The 21,653-nt window shown below is 38.4% G+C and overlaps 1 protein-coding gene across 1 annotated transcript in view; it reads right to left on the bottom strand.

Moving 5' to 3' along the window:
• Positions 1–1,823: 1,823 nt before the first annotated feature.
• The window catches only part of gabrb4 (gamma-aminobutyric acid type A receptor subunit beta4), a 54,552-nt gene continuing 34,722 nt past the window's right edge, over positions 1,824–21,653 (bottom strand). The window contains exons 5-9 of the mRNA XM_063896231.1: positions 16,462–16,544; positions 13,104–13,241; positions 10,921–11,073; positions 9,450–9,749; positions 1,824–8,693 (exon numbers count right to left, since the gene is read on the bottom strand). Coding sequence (XP_063752301.1) covers positions 8,275–8,693; positions 9,450–9,749; positions 10,921–11,073; positions 13,104–13,241; positions 16,462–16,544 — 1,093 coding nt within the window. The 3' untranslated portion in view covers positions 1,824–8,274. The remainder of the gene's footprint in view (positions 8,694–9,449; positions 9,750–10,920; positions 11,074–13,103; positions 13,242–16,461; positions 16,545–21,653) is intronic.

The following is a 21,653-nucleotide window of genomic DNA, read 5'->3' as shown; positions in this document are numbered from 1 at the left end:
ATTTAAATCATATTTGAGAAATACAATCATATTCACATATAATTTAAAAGTTTGACATGTCAAGTACAACCGATTCTCCATTGTCTTAACTCCATTTCCCGTTAAAGGGATATTTCTGAGGTTTTATGAGGTACTTCCATAATCAGTGTATTATCTATTACATGTTGCCCTGTCCAAATGTACAGTAGGTAATACACTGACTATGGACAAGTACCTCATACAACCCCACTCAAAAAGTCGGAACTATCCCTTTAAGGGTCACCTGGGGCTTAGAATCCATCCCAACATGCACTGGGCGTGAGGGGTGGATATGTCAGCTTATCACATAGCAAACACACATGTAGACACATATTCACACTCGCATTCACAACTGCAGGGAATACAGAGTCTGCAGTGGAAATAACCTGCATGTTTTTGGACTGTGAGAGGAAACCACAACACCCGGAGGACATCCACACAGATGGAGTGTGGACATGGTAACTCCATAGAGAGCCCCCCCACAATCCATATTATATAGAAAAGCAGATGAAAGATTTCATTGCTTATTTGCTGGTAAAGCTAAGGCGAGAGGTGTATTACCGAAACATTTGTATTATATTATTTAAAAATACTCTTTATATGCAGGCATCCAGCAACCAAAAAAAAAAAAAAAAGATCTGACAAAAGAAAAGAAAAATAAATCGGATATCCTTGGATGTCGCAGAATTTTAAAGTGTTGAATAGTTTCGTTTTTTGCCCAATTGAAATGATTGGACTGTGCACACTTTTATCACATTGGGCGTCAAAGGAGTCGTGCTAGCTTGACAGCTATGAGTACTTGAAAAAGTCATTTACAGTTTTTTACTTGCTTTTTGATATGTTTCTGTTCATCATAAACACATTTGAGGAGTGGCTTTAAAGGAAGGCCTGAGGGCAGGCTGTGCAAACTTGGCAACTTTCCTTTTAAATTTCTGGAGCAAATCCTTCCTAAAAGTACCGTAATTTAAAAAGTTGGGTCTTTTGGATTAGGTTTTTTCTTAGAATATACAAATATTCTTGCTGGTTTCTACAATGCTAAATACACAAGATTTTTAAGTCTTTAAATCATCACATGGTATCAATGACTTTGTAACAGACCCCCGTCAGTGAAAAAGTAGTGAAAGCAAGTCCCTGTTCGGTGAATTTCTATGGCGATGGCAACTAAATTATTTATTTATTTTAGACCAAAAATTATGCAAAGGTTGTACTCTGATGACCAAACAACCTTAACAATGAATCTATACAATCAATGAGATGGTTTGGGAAAAAAAAAGTGGTTTCATTAAAGGCATATGGACCCATAATATTTCAAATGTCTTGCTGGATCATTATAGTTCTCTTTGCTCCAGGTGCAGTCAGCGGCTGTTCACCTCACCTTCACCAGCCTAAACATTTGTTGTAGTTCAAGCTCAGTATGGAGAATAAAAATAAAATCCAGATGTGTTGCCATATATAGCGCCACGACCTCCATCAGAGGACAAAATGTCCCAGCAAAGAGTTCCAACTGCATCTGTCCTTGGAACAAAACAAATTAATTATCTAGTGCTTTGTAGACACAGAACTGCAAACTGCCCCAGAGAAGCCGCAACACTACTTTATCCAGATTTTTGCTTACGTTTTATTTTTGCAATGTCATATTTGCCAACAATGTGAAAGAAAAACAACTATTTAAAAAGTTGCTGAACAAGGGGGCAAATATTTACTTGTGAGCAGGAGTCACTTTGCATCTTTATTCAGGAAATAGGGTAAGATAGAAGGTATATTCTAATAAACGCGCTCATTTTGTAATCAAATTTTCGTAGCTTTTGTATTTCTGACCTGTCTTTATGTACATATAAAAAGCAAGACACCAACTGGACCTGGAACAGCGAAGAGGAAAACCTGATTTATCTTCCTTTTCGCAACATTGCATGATATTAACCTTTATGGGCTCATATATGAAAATAAGCTCTTTTTCTTACTGTATAAGCCTTTATTTGTAAAAAGTCTGTTGTTTGAATGATAACCCTTTTTATACCACATACTTGAACACCTTGTATTTGTAAAAAACACATTTTGTTCAAACACCTAAAAAAGCTGATTGACACTATAACATTAAATTGCACTGACAAAAAAAATACAACTTCATACTACACAAATGTTGATTCCATGAGTACTGATACTCCAAATGAAATCAAACACCTTATTAAACAACTGAATCAAATAAGCGCCCAATGTGAACAAAACAATTACAGTACAAAAACCAAATGCATTTTTCTTCCAGTGCCAGTATATCAGATGAATTACATTTCCTTCTTATGATAAAACAACAACAACAGTAAGAATAACAATCCATAACAAATGCAACAAATACAATAAATCAGAATTGAACACAGAAATGAACCAAATCATTTACTAATTCATATTAAAAAATAAATGGGCTGTTGGTCTTGTGGGTTTCTTTCTTTCTGTTGCCATATCTATAAAGTGTTGTTAAATCTTTCCCCCTCACTGGTTAAACATGAGTCTCCCTGGTGTGCTCTAGGGAGGGATACTGATGTGTAACTGGGAATCAACTTCATCACACATTAATGGACAACAGACCATAACCAGAGGCAACTTATTAAAGAGAAAATACAGGGAACACCCACTCAGTGTGCAATCACATGGCTTACGTTCAGATGCTACTGCTGAGCATCCTTTACATCCGTTGAAGTTGAAGGGCGACTGATGTTAATGCTTATGCTGAACCTGATAAAACTACAGCATGCACTCGGTGCATCTATTCCAAATTGTGTGGTTTACAGTAAATACATCATCTAGAAGTACATGTCTGTGATTCGCACGGGTCACACCATGTACGTTTTTATTTTCTCCCCTGGCTTTACGAACTGTTTTGTTTCACAAGATTTAAAGAGCGGACTGTAAAACAAGTGCAATTTGAGCATGTAAACACTGGATGTTTCTTTTCCCTGGCTGTGGGGATGAATTTGGATGGTGCGGAGTAAAAAGATATGAAAATAAACCTTTCAAAACTCAGGTCATGCAAAACAAAACCTACAAGGTACGTACAAAATAATGAATGCACCAGCAAAAATTCTTCTAACAGTGAGGAGTCTGTCAGCCTTGTTCTGGTGTTTGGTGGATGAAATTTTCTTGTGCGTTCGTGGTCTGTTCTTTTAAAAAGGGGCTCAGTTTTGCGCTAACATGCATTGCTTTTATCTGGGAGGGGTGTAATCCTAGATGAACTGTCCTAACACAAGACTGGAGTCAACAAAAAATGTCATGATTCATAACTTTTACTGTAAAGGTCCTGGCTTGTAATTATAGCATTACAATACTGGGCTTGAGTTACTCAAACAAACCAAGGTGCATCAGTGGAACTACGTTTTACCTTTGCATGTATTCAGAGGACAATTCCCTCACATTGCTAAACGTATTTACTTCCAGGACCTACACCGCACAGACATAAACTTCTATTGTTAGCAAGTGAGCAGCTGCACTTGGGCATTTGGCTAAGTGCCTTGCTCAAGGGCACACGTGACTGTCTTATTGAGGAGCAGGAAAGAACATCCCACTCGCCTTCTTAAGGCCATCCTGCTCCTCTAGCCTCTATAAGCCAGCTAGCCGATCATGCCCTTAATATTTTTATCGTAGACTCCCGGACAATTGGGTGATTTTGTTGATGTCTGAGGTAAACACTGCAGGTATACTGTGCTGAAATCTAACCCAACTTTTAAATTCGGGTGTATTTAATGGGAAAGCCCACCTAGAGAATTTCATTCAAGATGGCACCATCCCGTTTGCTGACAGTGAATCAAGGCATTCTGCAATTTCCAGGAAATGGTTAGCAGTGTTAGCCTCATTCTTGATGGAGCAGGTGAACCAATACAAGCTCAGAGCCACCAGAAACTCCGTCACTGTGAGAGGACTTTGCATTGATTTCTCCATTATTCTGTTCACACCATGTATTTCTTGTGTTTCATTTTTTAGGTTTCGTTTGCAGAAGTATGCCAATGCTAGAGAAGCGGTCCATGCCATTAGCAGTGAGGCTAGCTGGTATTACGAACTGCCATGTTTTTGTTCATGCATTAAGAACTATTAAGTGAAAGATATCATATTTACAGTACAATTCACATGTAATTACACATATACACTAGAGGCAAGAAAATTCACATTGAAATCAGTTCAACACTTTTTTTTTCTCCTCCTCTGCTCCTCGAACATATGTGTCAAAAGGAATGTATCTTCTCTCTTGTATAAGCAAATATCCTAAAGTAAAAGCATAGAAAAGAAGATCCTCACAGCTTTTGGGATGGATGTGCTGATTTCATGTCCAGAAAGCAGGTTATACATGTTCTGAGTGAGATGAGTGCTGAGTAGATTTTGCGAGCATGCAAGGGCTGCTAAGGTTTCTCCTCTGTAAGTGTCCAGAGTTTATTAAAGATATGCATCAAATATCTCTAAAAAGAAGATAACACCTGAATAGGCATGTTTGTATTAATTTCTGGGAATTATCTGACCTGAAGGAGAATCTGACAGTTAGTTTGTGTTACAAAATGTAAGGTCAGGTTGAGACCAAAGAGTAGGAAAAGGCTTCTCTCTGGTCAGACATGTTCTATCGATTTACTTAGAATAACACTTATATTGTTGACTTAGGTCCCATATTTTTTTTTTCCAACAATATTTGCTTGTCTTACACTGGAACAAAAAGTATCCTCACACTCTCACTAAAGATCCATCATATTGCCTTTGAACAGTTTGACAAGCTGTTAGTGTGATCCCCGGATGAAATGATGCAAAAAAAATACAAAAATTGTAAAGGGCATTATTTGAACTAGTATTCATAATCACTAACTATTACCACCTTTCTTATTGTTATTTCTTAAGGTTAAGGTAACCTAAAAAATGAGTGTACCCTTGTATCAACCATGGGAGTAATGTATTCTGCGGGAAACACAATAAGGAGCTGCTCTTTATCTTATTGCAAAAACCAATTGGCAATCCTATATAGTAATTGCATCATTTCAAATGAGAAGTTAGAATTACAGTATGCATATTTTAGGCATGTGTTGTAAGTTAAAGGGAAAATTTGCCAATTCGCCACACCAATTTCAAGTCTACTTTACAGGTTTGGATGGAACTGTGTATATGGGGGGAAAAAAGTAGTATGAAGCCTTTTGTGGCTCCAGAGAGACCTATATGTAGTCGAATAAATTGGCTAAAGTCATGTCGCTTAGTCCAAAGACTAGAAATTTGAGGATTAAATAAATTGGAGGGGGAGTGGAGTAAGAAAGACGTGAGCTGAGCAGGCCGCTCCTCACTTCTCCTTAAGGCTAGCGCCTCGAGGCTACATTAGCCGCTACTAGCATGTGGAAACAACTGATGCTACTGATTCAAGTTCATTGCATTATAATATTGCCTCACTTCCATTTGGCAACTTTTAAAGAATTTGTGCACATATGCTGCAATTCCGGCCTTTACTCTTACCACAGTGTAATACTCAATATGTACTCTCCATAAAACACAATAGAAACTGCTAATTTAGTCCATTGCAGCACAGCTTTCTCATAAATAACAATAAATTAACTTTCTTCACATTTAAGACTCAACACTATGTTTTGGTCTTGTAATCCTTTGGAGCTCACAGTTGACTGGAGAGACAAACAACAGATTGTTCAGCTGCAGACAGAGACAAAACACTCAGCTCAGTATTTTACCCTTGTCCTCATCTTCCTCAATATTTTTGTGGATTACTGGATACTTAAAGGGGATCTTTTTTGTCTTTCTTTTTCCGTTCAGTACAATGACAACAATAGTTAGAATTTAAACAAATATAAAAACCAGACTGGAATCACAGCTCGGGCCACGTCACTGTACAAACGTCACTCTGACTCACGGAGACAAAATGCTTTCTGATCAGTATTCCTTTCTGCAGACATCGTATGCACACTACGCACTGCACTCCAGAGGGGAGTGGATATTTCTCATGATAAATGACTCTGCAGCCCTTCCATCTTCCTCTTGTCCCTGTGTGTTTGTGTTCTGTATGAACATTTTTATTTCTCAGGTACACTAACACTGCGTACTCTAATCAGCCAGTCACTTTGCTTTCTTTTATTGTGCTATGCAACTCAATGTTAGATTTGGCTGATCTGCACTTCCAACAGTCTTATGGAAGAGATATTTAAATGTGTTTTTCCCCTACAATATCCACTGTTTGCTGCCTCATCAACTAATGCTCTGACTCCATCTTAATTCAGGTTTCTGACTACTTAAGGCATGTTGGATTAAGGACTTTTAATCCAGATTCATGAAACGGTAATGTGAGAAGCATTTGGTAAGTTATTCAAAAAGAAAAATGATGATACCACTTTTTTGAGGGATTTGATAAAGCAATGTCAGAAATAAAGAATTCAGAAAATGTCCTATATTTTAGAATTTTAAGACTTTTGAAAGATTGATTTGGGAAATTTTAATGCCAATAAAGAATGTATTTAAAGAGGATTGAGCCTAACTAATTAAAATCAAATAAAGGATTCACAGGAACAATCAAATTTCTTTTACTTTTTGTTGGTGGCTGATTTCCAAAACCTTAAAATGTGTGATTGAAAAAAGAACAAAAGAATAAAATACTGTTCCAGTAGAACTTTTTGTTCTGTTTTGCAAATGACCCTGAGCACTGGAAATGCGGTGTGTGTGTGTGTATGTGTTTGAGAAAGAAAAGGAAACCATATGATTATAGGCCTTTTGGTTGTTATTTCAGTTCATGGCTATTTATCACATTTTCTCCCCGAGAATCACCGCATCATTCCCGATGAGGCTGATGTTTCTGATCCTCGGGGGTTCGGAACATATTTGTGATGGCACTGATTGAGTTTGACTGTGAAATGCTGAATCCTTCTCCTCACACATATTCTGCTCGGGCTGCCCATTACTATCGCAAATAAATAATCTTGCCTTCACAAACTGCGACTCCAACACGAATGCAAAACAAACAAAGAACAAAGAAATACTGAATGACAACTGGTCAAACTGCGGGCTGATATGTTGACTCTTTTTTTTGTTTTTTTTAAATATACACGTCTTAACATCTCTGCCGTGGAACCATTTTTCAACCATCGCAATAGCAATCCTGCCATTTCCTTTTAGTCAAACACAAAGCAGGATATGAAGTCAGTGAACTCTGCATCTAAAGAGCATGAGAACCAATCAACAGGAGGAAATAAACAGCACACCTTCATGAGAATACCTAATGAGAAAATGTATAGAATATTTCTTCTTCACACAATCAAAATGAGTAATGCATACCTTTGACTCTTTTATCTTATAATGCCCTAGCTCTAGAACATGTTCCGACACTCTCTGAAATCACAGTATTTTTCAAGACAAAATCATATCTACAATAACCAGCACTTGTTTTGAACCATAATGAAAAAGACCCGCCCCCTCCCGATACCCAAAAGACGTGATTCTAAAAATAACATGAGAATAGAAAGGAACACAAGTTTGCGTTGACTCTGGGTGGGAATGCGGCGGTCGGTCATCCCCTCTATGGAGCCCGTTAGGCCGGATGTCTGATAAAGAGAACGATACCACTTCAAAAAACCCAAGGAACAACACATAATCCAAACAAGGTTGCTGTACATAGTAGAACCGGAGATTTTCCGTGCATGTTATCCATGGTCGATGGGTGGGGTCGTGTAGGGGGTAGGTTGTGTGAAGGCGGCGGGGGCTGGGGAGGGTGTCAAGGATCATACTCAGCTGATGCCTGAACAGACGAGCCACCACTGATCTCATGAGCTGCAGTCGAGGATTTCTGATTACAATAAGTATCAATAAAAAGTCAATGGGACTCTGAGACATCTTTCCCCTCTCAAGAGCTTTCACTTTCTCTTTTTTCTTGTGGTTGTTGTTGTTGTTGTTGTTTTTTTTTAGCAAAAATATCATGCAGTCTTTAGTTCCAAAAACCCCGGGTGGGATCTCGTGTTTGTGTGTTTGTTTGTGTGTTTGTTTCTTTCTTTCGGGAGCAAAAAGAAACTCAAAGCCTTGAAATTCTTCTCTCACAATTACTCTTAAACATTCAAGTCATCCTATTAATACTTTGTACAGCAGAAAGGTCCTTCAGATTTCACACATGTATATATAAATATAATATATATAAATATGCATATACATATGTTCAACTTGTATATGTGTATACATATTTTGGAACTGTATCAAAGCCAATTTAATGTGCTCTCAAAATATGGCCCATGATTCCTAGTGGGATGCACATCAATTCACATAGTACAACCAGTAGATTAGGTTGAAAAATCCAAAGGTGATAGGGAAAATGACCCGGGACCACTTGTCAATGGTGCTAACATCTGACAGGTTTGGGATTTTCAACTTGAGCTTGGAGGAGCGTCGTCGTAGCCGGCAGTTGGCGCGGTTACGCATGGCGCTCCGGTCCAGCGAGTGGTGGCTGAAGCCGTCTCGGGGCGCCATGGGCTTCCTGAATTGGACCCCGGAGCTGTCGAAGGACATGACTGAATTCCGAGAGTCACTGACGCTGCTCCCCACGTCAGAAGGCATCACTTCGTTGTTCATCTCCAGCGTGGTGAGGAGGATGTTTCCATAAGCATCCACCTGAGAGCAGACAGGAAAGAGAGTCAGCGAGGGTTGAAGTGTCGAGCAGTAGCCCCCAAACCCCCCTCAATAATGATATTTATTTTAGCTGCTAAATTGCAGGAATGGTATGGATTTTGCATGCCACAGAAATAGTTAGCAAATAGTTTATCCATTAGTAACTTTTACAAAAGAAGTGACATTCTGACTTTACTGTGAGGGCTAGCCTACAGCTGATATGATTTCTAAATACATGTACCCCAACTTTTCTTTGTTCCTCGAGATACAGATTTCTTCGCTGTGTAAATGACCTGAAGGTGTTGGTTTGATACGGCACGGAAATGGAGTCCTTGCAATGTGAAAGAAAAAATGAAGAGAACATTAAAAAAGGCTATCAAATTCCGGCAAAGAAGCACATATTTCTCAAAATTACACAATGCATATAGACATAAAGTTTACAGTATACAACTTTGAATTAGAATTTACACAGAAAACAGGGAGGGGTGGGCTTCATTCAGTCTGACATTTTTAGCCCATTTTAGTTTAAAATGTTATAATATAAGGTAGCGGAATGAATGAAGCCCACAGCATAACAGAGACAACAACCTAAATAGGAAATGGGAATGTTTACACCACTGTCGAGCTAGATGAACAGCTATCTCTGGATTAAAAGCAGTCAGTGCTTGAGGTAGAAGCAATGGATTATGGTTGGTGAATACATATTGGGCTGTGGTGGCATCAGTATGCTTCTGAAAGATTACTTCAGGGAATGCTGCATATGTGTCTGAGGATTAAATGCCTAGGAAACTTATGTGCAGAACACAGCTGTTTTGCACTTGAACCCTGACTGACACTGAGAGAAAGGCAGGAGATGAAGATGCAAACCTGTTCCCTCAGGCTCTTCTCTTCGTATCTTGTGCGCTCGTTGTTGGCTTTGTTCAGCCTCTCGTTGATTTTCTTCTGTTGCGCAGGGCCCCGGCCAAAGAACACGTAATTTACAAAGGCATATTCGAGCAGGGCCAGGAACACAAACACAAAACAGCCCATGAGGTAGACGTCGATGGCTTTCACGTACGGAATCTTTGGGAGAGTCTCCCTAAGGTGGGTGTTAATTGTTGTCATGGTAAGCACCGTTGTCACACCTGAGCACAGCAGCACACACAAAGACAGAGAAGTGAGCGTCACACATGGAGGCTGGACTTCCCGCCAGCATTTAGACATACTTTGTAATTACACTGACATTATGTGACCAACGCTCCTGCAACTCGTACAGTGAGAGGGTCTCAGATGATTGGTGTAAAAATACACTGTTACAGAGGATGACTGTTAGAATCAGACGTTTAAATATCAATATTTTGTTGATAATGCAATTACAACGTGCACATAATTCAATGCCCCTAAATAATAGTGCAATTAATTTGATGTAAAAGAGACAACATGAACTATAAACAAAGTCAGTTTCACATTTGACTGAAATATATTCACATTTGACATTTGATTGTCAAAATATCTTTAAATATTTCTATAATGTCAGTTATTCTGAATTATTTAGGTCAAACCAAACATGAACTGATGTTCTGTGGCTGGTAAGGAGCAATTCTTTGTAACTACTTTATAAACTGTGTCATCTAAAACATCATATTTTGTAAGACGAATCCACAGTAAATACAGTGCGTTAAAAAGGTAAATATGCTATAAGACGTATAAATTAGCAGGGAATGGATACTCAGTCAATGAGGCATTAAACGCCCTAAATATTTGTAATATTCAATTATAATTGTTTTTATAATACAGACCCTAATTTCAGTTCTAATTTTGCAATGTTGACTATTGTGTGGCAGAGAAACTCTCCCTGGAGAAAACGTTGGGATTTTAGCATTTGCAGACCATTTACATGCACTAAAACTAAAACTTAAAAACACAATGTAATGTAAATGTGTTCGATGTCAATAACATCACAAAAGTAGTGATAGTGTCATTAAGTCTCGTTAGATCATGTGACCTTCTGTGTTCTGCTTTAATTAGGACACTTTTGTTTTAGTATGAGTAAGCATGTCTCTCCGGCTTACTGATATTATGTTGTAAGTGATCTCAATATTACTCATCACTCCATATTTAGACATCAGGACGTCATTATTTCTGCAGTCAGCGTTTAAACAGCACTAGTTGATTCGAACAAAGTTCCACGTGCCAGTAAGTGCAGACAATGTGCATAAGAGTGTTCAACGTGACAGCCCCATGCTCTTAGTTCCTGTTATATCACTTGGTTTGAACAGTTGGGACTTTAATAATGCAGCCGTGGCTGTGTCTTACCCAGGGCCACCCGAGCTGCAGAGGCATCATAATTGATCCAGAAGGAGACCCAGGAGAGGATGGTGATCAAGATGGAGGGCATGTACGTCTGCAGGATGAAGTATCCAATGTTCCTCTTAATCCTGAAACTCAGAGAGAGCCTCGGGTATGAACCTGTAAGGAGATAGGATGGAGGGAGAGTTTGGGAAAAGGGCAGGGACAGAGTGAAATCATTGAAAAAAAAGGAGAGAATAGAGAAGTGGGGGGAGGGGTCTCTGGCACAACTTAGGAGTTCCAAAGTCTGCACTTTGACAACGCGCAGGGTAGTCATTTCTCCATTTGTTCAGATGGAGCACTTAATTTCCCCAAAGCGATGGATTCCTTTCCAGGGACAAGTTCGATTCCAATTAAACATGGCAGAAAGTCGCAAACGAGGCAGATTTTTCTCCAACCCCCTATCTCAGCAGGCAGCTCCAGCGTCCCTCTGAGAATTGTCACAGAGCGCTGCTCGGCTTTCTTTTCGCACTTTCTCTGTCCTCCAAACATTACCAAAAGGGCATTTTAGAGGCGCATAATTACAAAGCATGCCTTTACACTAAGAAAAGGAAGGAACATATACATTAGGTGATAACTCGTTCCAGTGAACAGGAAGAATATCAGCAGCTAGCGCCAAGACGTTAATTGCTCTTTTGACTGCACTTTAATTTAAACAAGCTCAACAACACAACGCTGAGGCAAACAGCAATATAAACATCAAGGCAGGCTCCATCTGCTTCAGCTATAACTACATATTTACGAGGTTGGAAACAACACAAATTGCTCTAAATATAGTTAAATTCCCTTCTTTGTATTCCATTTACACTTTTATTTCCAATATGTCACCAAAGGAAAAAAAAGTTCTCAGATAAGCGTGATGGTTTTAATCTAAAAGGCGATTAGCTGTGGGGAACGCACAATGATGAATGACCTCATCATCTCCAGGTTCCTGTAAATCTTTTAATGAATCAATACCTTAGCATACATACTTCATCAAACCTGAGACAAGTGGCTTAGATCACCCAAGTACATCCTAGATTAATGGCGGCGACAAATGTTAACGGGTTTCATTAAAGTCAAACGTAAGGGTAACGCTGGGACTTGTGTGTTTTGGTGTGACACATTCACAGAGATTTCCTATCGCTTTTTTGTTGTTTTAAACCTGTGTGCCTTTATCATACATAGAGAATCTACATAGAAGTGCAAGCATGTTGCATGCTATTAAAACCAGGGTTGGGAGTAAAATTGTCCTATTCAATTAATCAATACCTGAAAAGAAACGTAATTGGTATCCAATCAAAGCTTCACAAAATTAAAGTAACATGATTTTATTCTGTTACTTTTGGTTTAGTTTACAAAATATCCAAATAAAGAGGAGAGAAGAGAAGAGTTTGTTCGCATTTTCAACAACCTCAATAAAACTCCGTCATCATCCAAGGACTGGAATAATGAACAGCCTTTTTATTTTTACACGGAGTACGTCATCAATAATAGAATGTTTTTTTGTATTTCCTTACAATTTCATTTAATTTGTTTCAATGACACTTGTAATGAAATATTTTATTCTATATAAGTGTCAGTCATATGCTATAAATAATGTTTCATTCCATTATAGATTACTATTTAGTGTAAAGGATATTTCTTTCAAAGAAAAAAGTTTAAGAAGTTTGTGCTCAAACGAAAGCATTACATTGTTTTGAAGGAATGTCTGAATTTTGCAGTGCACGGTGCAATATTGCAGTTAGAATGTCAGTATGAATCTTCTTACTGTGTATTATTTCTGGGAAATGCGTGCGTCACACAAAAGAATATAGGCGGCAGAGTATTTAAAATCCCTGCACATTTATTGTACTTAACTGAAGCTCTAATTCCATTTGAAACACTGAAGATGAAATATGCCAGAGCAAATTACTGTAGTTATGTTGCAAGTAAGTGCACACTTTATAAAAAGACGAGAGGACCACCTACAATCTGCAGCATCGGAAAAGGAAATTGTTTCCTGCACGACCAAAATATAATCATACTTCCTGTTGGGACAATGACGTATTACGGATGCACTCATGCAGGACTCGCAGCAGTTCGAGAGGGGTTTATAGACACTGTAGCAATCATTTGGGTGAAGGCGGTTGACACTTTCAGCACAATTAGAAGCATGTTTGTCTCCTTACCTGTAGTAAACCTGACCTCCCTGGACACCAAGCGGAGTTCCACAATGGAGAACTGAGGTAACTCCAACTTGTCCACGCCCGTCACAGCGGTGTCCCCTCCTTGCCAGAAGAATACGATGTCATCTGTGGTGTATCCGTCTGAGTCAAGGAAAGGGCGAAATCAGGACGGGGGAGAAGGGAGGGGGGAGGAGAGATAAACAAGTTTCTATTTAAAGTCTGTTCAAAAATAATGAGTGAAGGTCGCTCTTATTGATATGTATGTTCCTTACAGTGACTCATTTGTGGTATCTTAACCCCCACGTAAACCCAAACCAGAAAAGTGCAATAAAATTAATGTTTTGCTTCCCTTTTTCTGTTTTGGACAAGAACGATGTATAACACATGAGAAATACATAAAAATGGGCCAACAGCAAAAGTTGTGAGCTACAGATGATTCTTTTTTTTGTGTTGTTCTCATTGGTATTCCCTGTAAACTTTAATGTACCCTTTGGGCATGAGTTGCACAGCAGCCAGTAATGACATTAAGATTTGTCAATGTCTAAAGCTGTCATTGGGGTTACTTTTGCCTTAGGTGCCTCAATATTGCCAATATTCTTATCATCATCACCCTTTAATCACCTGATCACCAAGTTAATAATTGAAGATTTCCAATCAGATAAACCGTGAATAATTTCTACGTGTATAATGCATTACAAACATAATCATATTCCGTTACAATGAGGTTGCACTTTATTATGACTTATACAGGTAAATAATCATACTACGCACAATTGACACAAATGGGATCTTATGATATTATAACTCCAAAAGTAGTTATACATTATAATCTTGTTATAATGCATCACGCATTACTATCCTGAGGTATACATCACTAGCTGGTTATTAGCCATATAAAGTATTATGAAACTTGAAACTAATACTCATTATAAAATGCTCAATAATGTGTTACGAAACAATTACAAGTTGTTAAAATTATAACTTGATTAAATTGCATTATATTTATGTTAACAGATAATAATTAGATATTGGCGTCTTGATAAATTCTACAAAAGACTTTCCAATCTGCTTTTTTTTTTGCTACAAATACAAACCATTTTCAAAAAAGAAATCACAGCTTTATAAAATCAATCCTAAAGATTCATTATGGGATGGTATTTGGATGATGCGAGGGGATGGGGTTTGAAGATGTAAGGACCACTGAAGACGGCACTAAAAAAACCTCTGAGTGGAAAACAATCCCACCCAGGACTTAAATCTGCTATCGCATGCTCCACTGTCCAGACTCCTATGGAGCTTTAAATCACTGCATGCATTACTACCTGCATGAATATTTATTAACATGTGTCACTTGGTACGACGCTCCCACACATTCTCAACTGGCAGCGCAATTGAAAGTGACCACAGCAGAAGATTTATGTCAATAGGCCAGTATGCATTCACTGCGGAGCAATTTCTCAGTGCAGGAAGTGTTACTACCTTTCATATCCTCCTACCCCTTATCCAGACCTAGATGGCATTAAACTCACTAAGGGACCAGGATTCATTATCATTAAATCTCCCTCTGAGGTTATAGGCTAAGGAAATGTGACATTGTCCATGAAATTGAAACAACTGCCTGCCTAATCAATCACAGTGATGGTTAATGTGCATGACTCCCACCAGGGCAGAGCATTGCACGAGCACAAACAGCAGATATTCCTGAAACTTTTTCATTCACGGCATATCCATATTTCATCGCCTACTGATGGCCCTGAGGATAAACAATCTGCAACAACAAGAACCACAAATATCTGCTGTATTGAGCAAGAGGGCTGACTGATGGAGTGGTCGATGAAAATGATCACCCAAATACAATTTTTAATTACAACACAAGCACATTTTTTCTCCTGGATATTGATTTATCTAAATGAATGCATTTGAAAAAAAGAAAAAAGAAAAGTCAATTAAAGGATATTTTGTGATATAAGGCAAGATAGCCTTTTCCCTCATTTTGTATGTACATACCTGATTACTTCTCAGATACACATGCAGACAGCAATATCCGAGCAGTTCCACATTGTTTTATATTCTTCTAATTTTTCAAAGGGTACCTGCTTTATTTGTTTGTAAAAATAAAGGGGTTACCTGTGGAGAATACTACTACTCGACCTGTGAAAATAGTTCCTTTTGTATTTTGAAAAAAAAATTGATACCAGGCTAAATATGAAGCTCCAACCAGGAGATGGTTAGCTTAGCTTAGCACGAAGAGTGACAACAAGGGGAAACAGCTAGCATGGCTCTGCAAAGGGAACAATTTAAACTTATTAGAACCTCAGGTTAGGGAATAGCTAGTTACACAAAATGGAGCTGGGTAAGTAAATGACCACATATTTAATATAATCAGTTACTGTTACTGAGTTACCCTTGAAAAGCTTAAATATGAAATGCTCTGTTCCAAGAAGAAAGGTTAAACCGTTTGTTAGAAATGTAATCTAGTTAAAAAAGTTACATTACTTTGATTGAGTTACTGAAATTGCTACTATACTATACATTCATAATGAGGCAACAAGCAATCCAAATCCATTTAAAAAATAACCTTCCTAGCACTGTTAATACACACATTTGTTTGTTTAATCCAGACTATTTGTTATTGTGTTGTTATTGTTTCACTTTCTACAAGAAAGCAGATACCTATATTTCCAGAATCTCCTTTAAGAACAATGGTGTTGAATGTATAGTTAATGTATATGGTATGTTATTGAACCAAATGGCTCGATATCTACATACTAACCATGTCCATAATGAATCACTCCTGATTAATCAGGTGCTAAAGGACACTTAGCCAATAATTAATTTTCACTTCCCTGTCACATTCATATATGAGTTGCATGTGCAAATTATTCTGGGAAATGATTTTTGTGGATGTGGTGGGGTGTTTATTCAACATTAGCATGACACATATGTCAAGGTACGGGATAATTTGAGAGTAAGGTCCCTAATATAAATGCTATAACTTAGCCTTCACCAGTGTCAATGCACATCAGCAGGCACTCTGATTTCAGACAAATAGTACATATTGGCAAAGATGCCACCGATTTCCCTAATGAACCTTTGACAATATATCCCACAAATCTATTTACAACAAGAAAGCACTAAGTAGCATATTCGCTTTTGGAGGTACAAATGTGACAACATTAAAAGGGCTCTATTCTGCTTATTTTCTGATTTCACAATTGTATTTTTCCTGGAGGGAACTTTGGGATTTCAACCTTTTCACACCATTTACATGCACACAAACCTATACAGACACATTTCAGGCAATGTGTTTGAAGGTTGCTGTAAGTTTAGTATAAAGGAAGTTAAGTAAAAAAATACTCACAGCTTTCAATCTCAAGGGTGCAGTTCTGTTCATCAAGAGGGTACCTCCGCAGATCCATCATGCACGCAGCGGTGGTGGTTATTCTATGAAAAACAGACAAACACAGAAAATATTTCAGTTATATTGTAAAGAGGTGGATACACACGAGTAATGTTATCCTAAGAGTGAAAGAGGTGGCTCCCAAATGGTGTAACGAGGTTCCCGCTGATATCAGGACAGAGAGTCATATCTTCCACCGCAAACTGAAGGCCCACATGTCCTGTTTATACCTTGGCAAAAAATCACAATGTTGTCCTTAGTTTGAATCTTTGATTCAGCTAAATTCTATGTAATGTAAAGTACTTAAACATGTTGAACAATATGATGAACTACCAGTATGTCCGTCACTAAATGAAGTTGCAGAGTAGCTGGACACTCTGCCTGTGCACTTGTGGAAAACTGTTTCTCTTCTAAATAAAAATGAATAGTCCTTTTGAGGGGAATTTCTACAGTATTTTTCCTCCTCATGCAGAGACTCTTAAATATGATTTATCCTTCATGTTTCTGTGAGAAGTCTGGAGAAGTATTTCCTTTTATATGGATCACTAACTGCTCAGCATCTGCGGTTTTGTCAATGCACGTTATTTATTGCTCTTTCCAAGATATGCATTTCTGCCAGGTAGCTTTGGGAAATATGTATGCATTGCAGTTTATTAATATCAATAAATCCAGTAGCCCAGGAAAAACAGCTTTGGCTACAAATTACACATGTAGGGGTCTCTGGCATATAGCTGAAATATTAACCGGTGCAGCACATTTTAGTAATTACATCTCTGCTGTTTGTACCAGCTGCTATGTGTTCATCATACTAGCTTGCTGCCCTCCTGTGTAAATGAAATACTAAAATTAATTTTCAGCTCATCATCTCGGTGTCAGAAGCCAACGGCACGCTCCCCTGAGAACGTGCTGGTGGCTTCTGACACAGGAGCCTGATGAGAGCAATGTGAGTGTTCCTTTATCTTCACATTTGGTTACATTACCAATCATGTTAAAGCCATATCTTCCAATGCCGCTTCAGTGTGTGTCTCAGCGTTGATGCAGTTAGCAAGCCCACACAAGCATCTACAGTAAAATTAGTAATACAGTAGATAATAAGCCGTTTGAATTGGAAATATATTGCTTGAGTTTGTAAATTGGTCATGGTGGGTGAACAGAGTGCTGTCGGCGGGTAATTGGAAAACAAAATATGTCCTGCTAAAGCTGATTGGGCCAGATTAACACACAAGCATGTGGGGCCTCCAGCTCCATGATAGCAGAAGGGTGAAGAAAATAATGCATAAACAAAATGTGTCAGGTATTTATTTATTATTCACAATGACACTGAGCTGCATTCTGCTGCACAAGCATTAAGCTGCTCACACTGCATTGTGCTCTGCTCTACTGTACTGCACCCCCCGCCCCTGCTGTCTCTGCGCTGAGTGTAAAGCAGGGCTTCTACTCACACACTGCGAGGAGGCAACATCCTGCTCTATTACGATAATAGGAGAGGTCACTTGGAAATCAGGATTTTCCAGAAAGAATATCGGAAAATGTCTTTACCATAATTAGATGCAGGGAGATTAGGAGCGATTATCAGCAGTTTGATACAAATATAGTGAAGAGCTAATGTACAGACAGAGATAAATACATCTATATGTCTTCATGTATGACCCTATCTAGAGATGCAACGATAAGTCGCTCGAGCAAAATAATCACTTTTTATACAGTATACTCATATAATCAGTTCAAGATCTTTTGTGCAACGATGTCACAAAATGATGTTCTCTGCCTCTCAAATAAGGAGAATTTTGTATCATATCAATGCAAACATCGTTGGGTTTTAGTCGGATCAAATAAAACATAAAAAAATGAATCCTCTGTTTTTTAAACCAATACAGGTGTAAAAAAACGGAATTGAAATAAACATGTCTTTATTATTTTCTCACATTTCATAAACAAAACAAATAAATGATTGATTGAGAAAATAATCTGCAATATAACTGATCATGAAAATAAGGATTAGTTGCTCCACTTATCCCCTCTTGTCCAAAGACCACTGAACTATAAAAACGTAGTTCTTACACGTTATAACTACAGCCTTTTTTACAAATCTACCAAAAGACCTCGGCTCCAAAAAGTGAATCAGTCATACCACAAAAACATCACTACAATAAAATCTTGTTCGAGTTAAAACATTTAAAAAACTAAAATATGGAGAGCCAAAAAATCTGCAGGCTGAAACCTAAAGTGGCACACACTCCGGTATCCTGTGTGATCAGACTTGATCAGAGACGAGTCCTGCCAGACACAGACAGAACCCCTGGTAGCACAGCGAAGCAATGAAACCGGCAGCGGCAGCAGCTCGGAGAAAAGGATAGAAATGAATTTTTCACCCCCTGGCAGAGAGAGGGGGAAATAAAAAAAAAACTTAGGATGAATAAAACTGACTTCATATGTGACAGTTAACAAGTCAGGAGAGAATCTTCATTGAGTAGGCACAAGTTGGGACGGCTCACAGCGAGGGCCTGGGATTTGAAAATGTCAGCAGATGTAGGTCAGCAACTTCTAGTCCCAGCAGAAAGCAGCAGCCTTAGACCTGAGCCCCACACTCACTGCTTACTGTGGAGATTTCTACATGATACGCAATATAAGTTGGTTTGTATTGTCTTGTAATCATCCCTCAGGATCGACAGATTATGAGACAATGGGTCTCTTAGCAGACAGAAAGCTCCTACTCATGCTGTGTTGTTTGAGTCTATCTTTTAGTTGATATATTTCTAGTCGTTTGTGTCTCTTTGGGTCTCTGGTTTGTCAGTTGCTTTATGGTGGTTTTGGTTGGCTTTTTATGGTAATTTTGTGCCTCTTTGTTGTCAACTTTGCCTTTTTTTGGTAGTTTTGTAGTCATTTTGTGTCTTTCTTTTGGTTGTTTTGTGTATCTTCATGGTCAGTATGTGTCCCTTTGATTGACATTTTGTGTTTGAAAAGTAGGGGAACCCCTAACCCTCAGCACCTCATTATCCAGAATCATTGCCGCAATTGGGACTTAAATTTCATTTAAAAATGCATATGATAAACCAAAACTAAAAGCGTACCAGTAGGTGTAACGTCTGGAGACAATAAGGTGCATTCCTCCCACTTCTAAGGCCAGTCCTGGTTTTTCAGACCATGAATTGTGCCAGCACACATGACGGCTAAAAGCAATCTGGAGGTGGATCCCAGAGGCTCAGCACTACAGACAGAGAGGCCTCAGAAATATGAGCATGATTTTTGACACCTACACAGTCTACTCATGTATCCCTATCTGTGAGGCGTTTTGCTTACCAACCGAAGAGCGTAGTACTACACCGTGGTTAACTAAACAGAGGAACACAAGGAGAAATCATAATCAGGACAAAGCTTTAATGGTCTTTGGAATCTGTGCTCAATTGTCAGTCTGCTTATGATGAAGTTAGAAAAAGCTGAGTGATCATGCACACAGGCAGGACACTTTCTACTGACACAGACTTCTTTTATTGATGTTTCAAATGGCTTTGTTTGCAACACCCATATGCTCCCCTGCACCACTCAGCAGTCTTCAGACCCAGTCCCTTCCTCTTCACATGATTCAAAATCTATATTACAGTAAATCTCAAGTATACAAAAATAACAAATTGAGCAATGCTTGCAAAAGCAACATTTCCTCAAGGGACACTTTTGGGGGCAGTTTTTCCTTTTTTGATTAGAATTTTGGACCTACACTGCAGTGTGATGACTCCATTGTTTGATTATAGCAGTTGAAGTCCCTCCTGGGGAAAAGAATTATGGGAAGGCAAATGCACATCCATGGACAGTTCATATTTCCAAATCTACTTGATCCCGGTACACAGATTTACAGTACAGGTGCAGTACAAATGTAGAATCAGAAACATTTTCTTAAAGATCGAAAGAATAAGACATTTTTCTGCATCAAAAAGTCTCTAAGGTTTTTAGCATTTTACTTTTGTAGTGGAGCTAGTTTTAATTACTTTATGTATGCATTTACGTAGTTTGGTCCAGCGGTTTCCAGCCTTGGAGTCAGACCCCTCTAAAGGGTCAAAAGATACATCTGAGGGAGATGAAGGGTTAACAGGAAGAAAATGTTTCTGCCCTAAACATTTGTGACAATATTTTGGAGGTTTCTTTGTCCTTGTTAAATCATATAAAAATAAAGTAGTTTCTCATAGACTTCTATCCAATTGGACTTTTCTTAGCAACCGCCTCTGGCTGGCAATTTAAATGTTTGTATTCCCAAAATCACTTTCAATGCGTTACATTTGGGGACATTCAACAATAAGGACAACTATTAACTGAGCTTATCATTTGATAGGTAGTCTTTCATGTGTGTGTGTGTTGTGAAGTACTAAATGTTTGCTCTCTGTTATTATTGATGTGACTGTAGCATCTTTCCAATAATACTGATCATCATACATGTACTTTTTTTAAGTATAGGAAAATAAAACAAACCTGATACAAAAAAATGATGAAACCTGCTTGGTTTAACCACAGAATAAAAACTGCAGGTAAAGATAATGCACCATTTATTGCTCAATAGAGATCAGTGGGTAAAATGTGTGGATCTACTTCTGAATCAGAGCTTGTGGATCGATCCACATAAATTACCACAGCTGACAATAAAACCACTGAAAGCAAAAAGAATCAAGTAAATAAAGGTTTATAAAAACCAAGCCAAACACAAGTATCAGCACATTTCACAGTGAGCGGCTAGGTGAGAGCGCAGCACTAGGTGCAGCAGTGTGTGTAATGTGATTGTCCACAGTTTGCATCCTATTGTGCTCAACAGTGGCACAGGGGATGGATACAAACAGGATGTCTTCACAAGAAATTGCATTTAAGACAACAAAAAACCTAAAGCGGACAAACTTGAGAGGCGCTGCATTCAAATGAATTGAACTGAGAACGCAACATCTGTTGTGAAAGTTACATCTTTTGTTCTCTGAAAAGGGAAATGTCTACACAACCCTTGGGCAAAGTCGAACATTTTCACAAAGTAATTTAATTGCGTGCTTACAGGAGGCTTGTAAAGGTCCCAAACTCACCATGGCATGTAGATTACTCACTGCTTCTGATTATTGTACAGTGCTAAATAAAAATGGTCTGGAGGACAGATTCAAGGGCTGACGCCATCTGGATTTTAC

The sequence above is a fragment of the Eleginops maclovinus genome, chromosome 11 (assembly GCF_036324505.1).
Source record: "Eleginops maclovinus isolate JMC-PN-2008 ecotype Puerto Natales chromosome 11, JC_Emac_rtc_rv5, whole genome shotgun sequence".
NCBI classification, from domain to species: Eukaryota; Metazoa; Chordata; class Actinopteri; order Perciformes; family Eleginopidae; genus Eleginops; species Eleginops maclovinus.
This window is presented reverse-complemented; position numbering and strand designations above follow the sequence as displayed.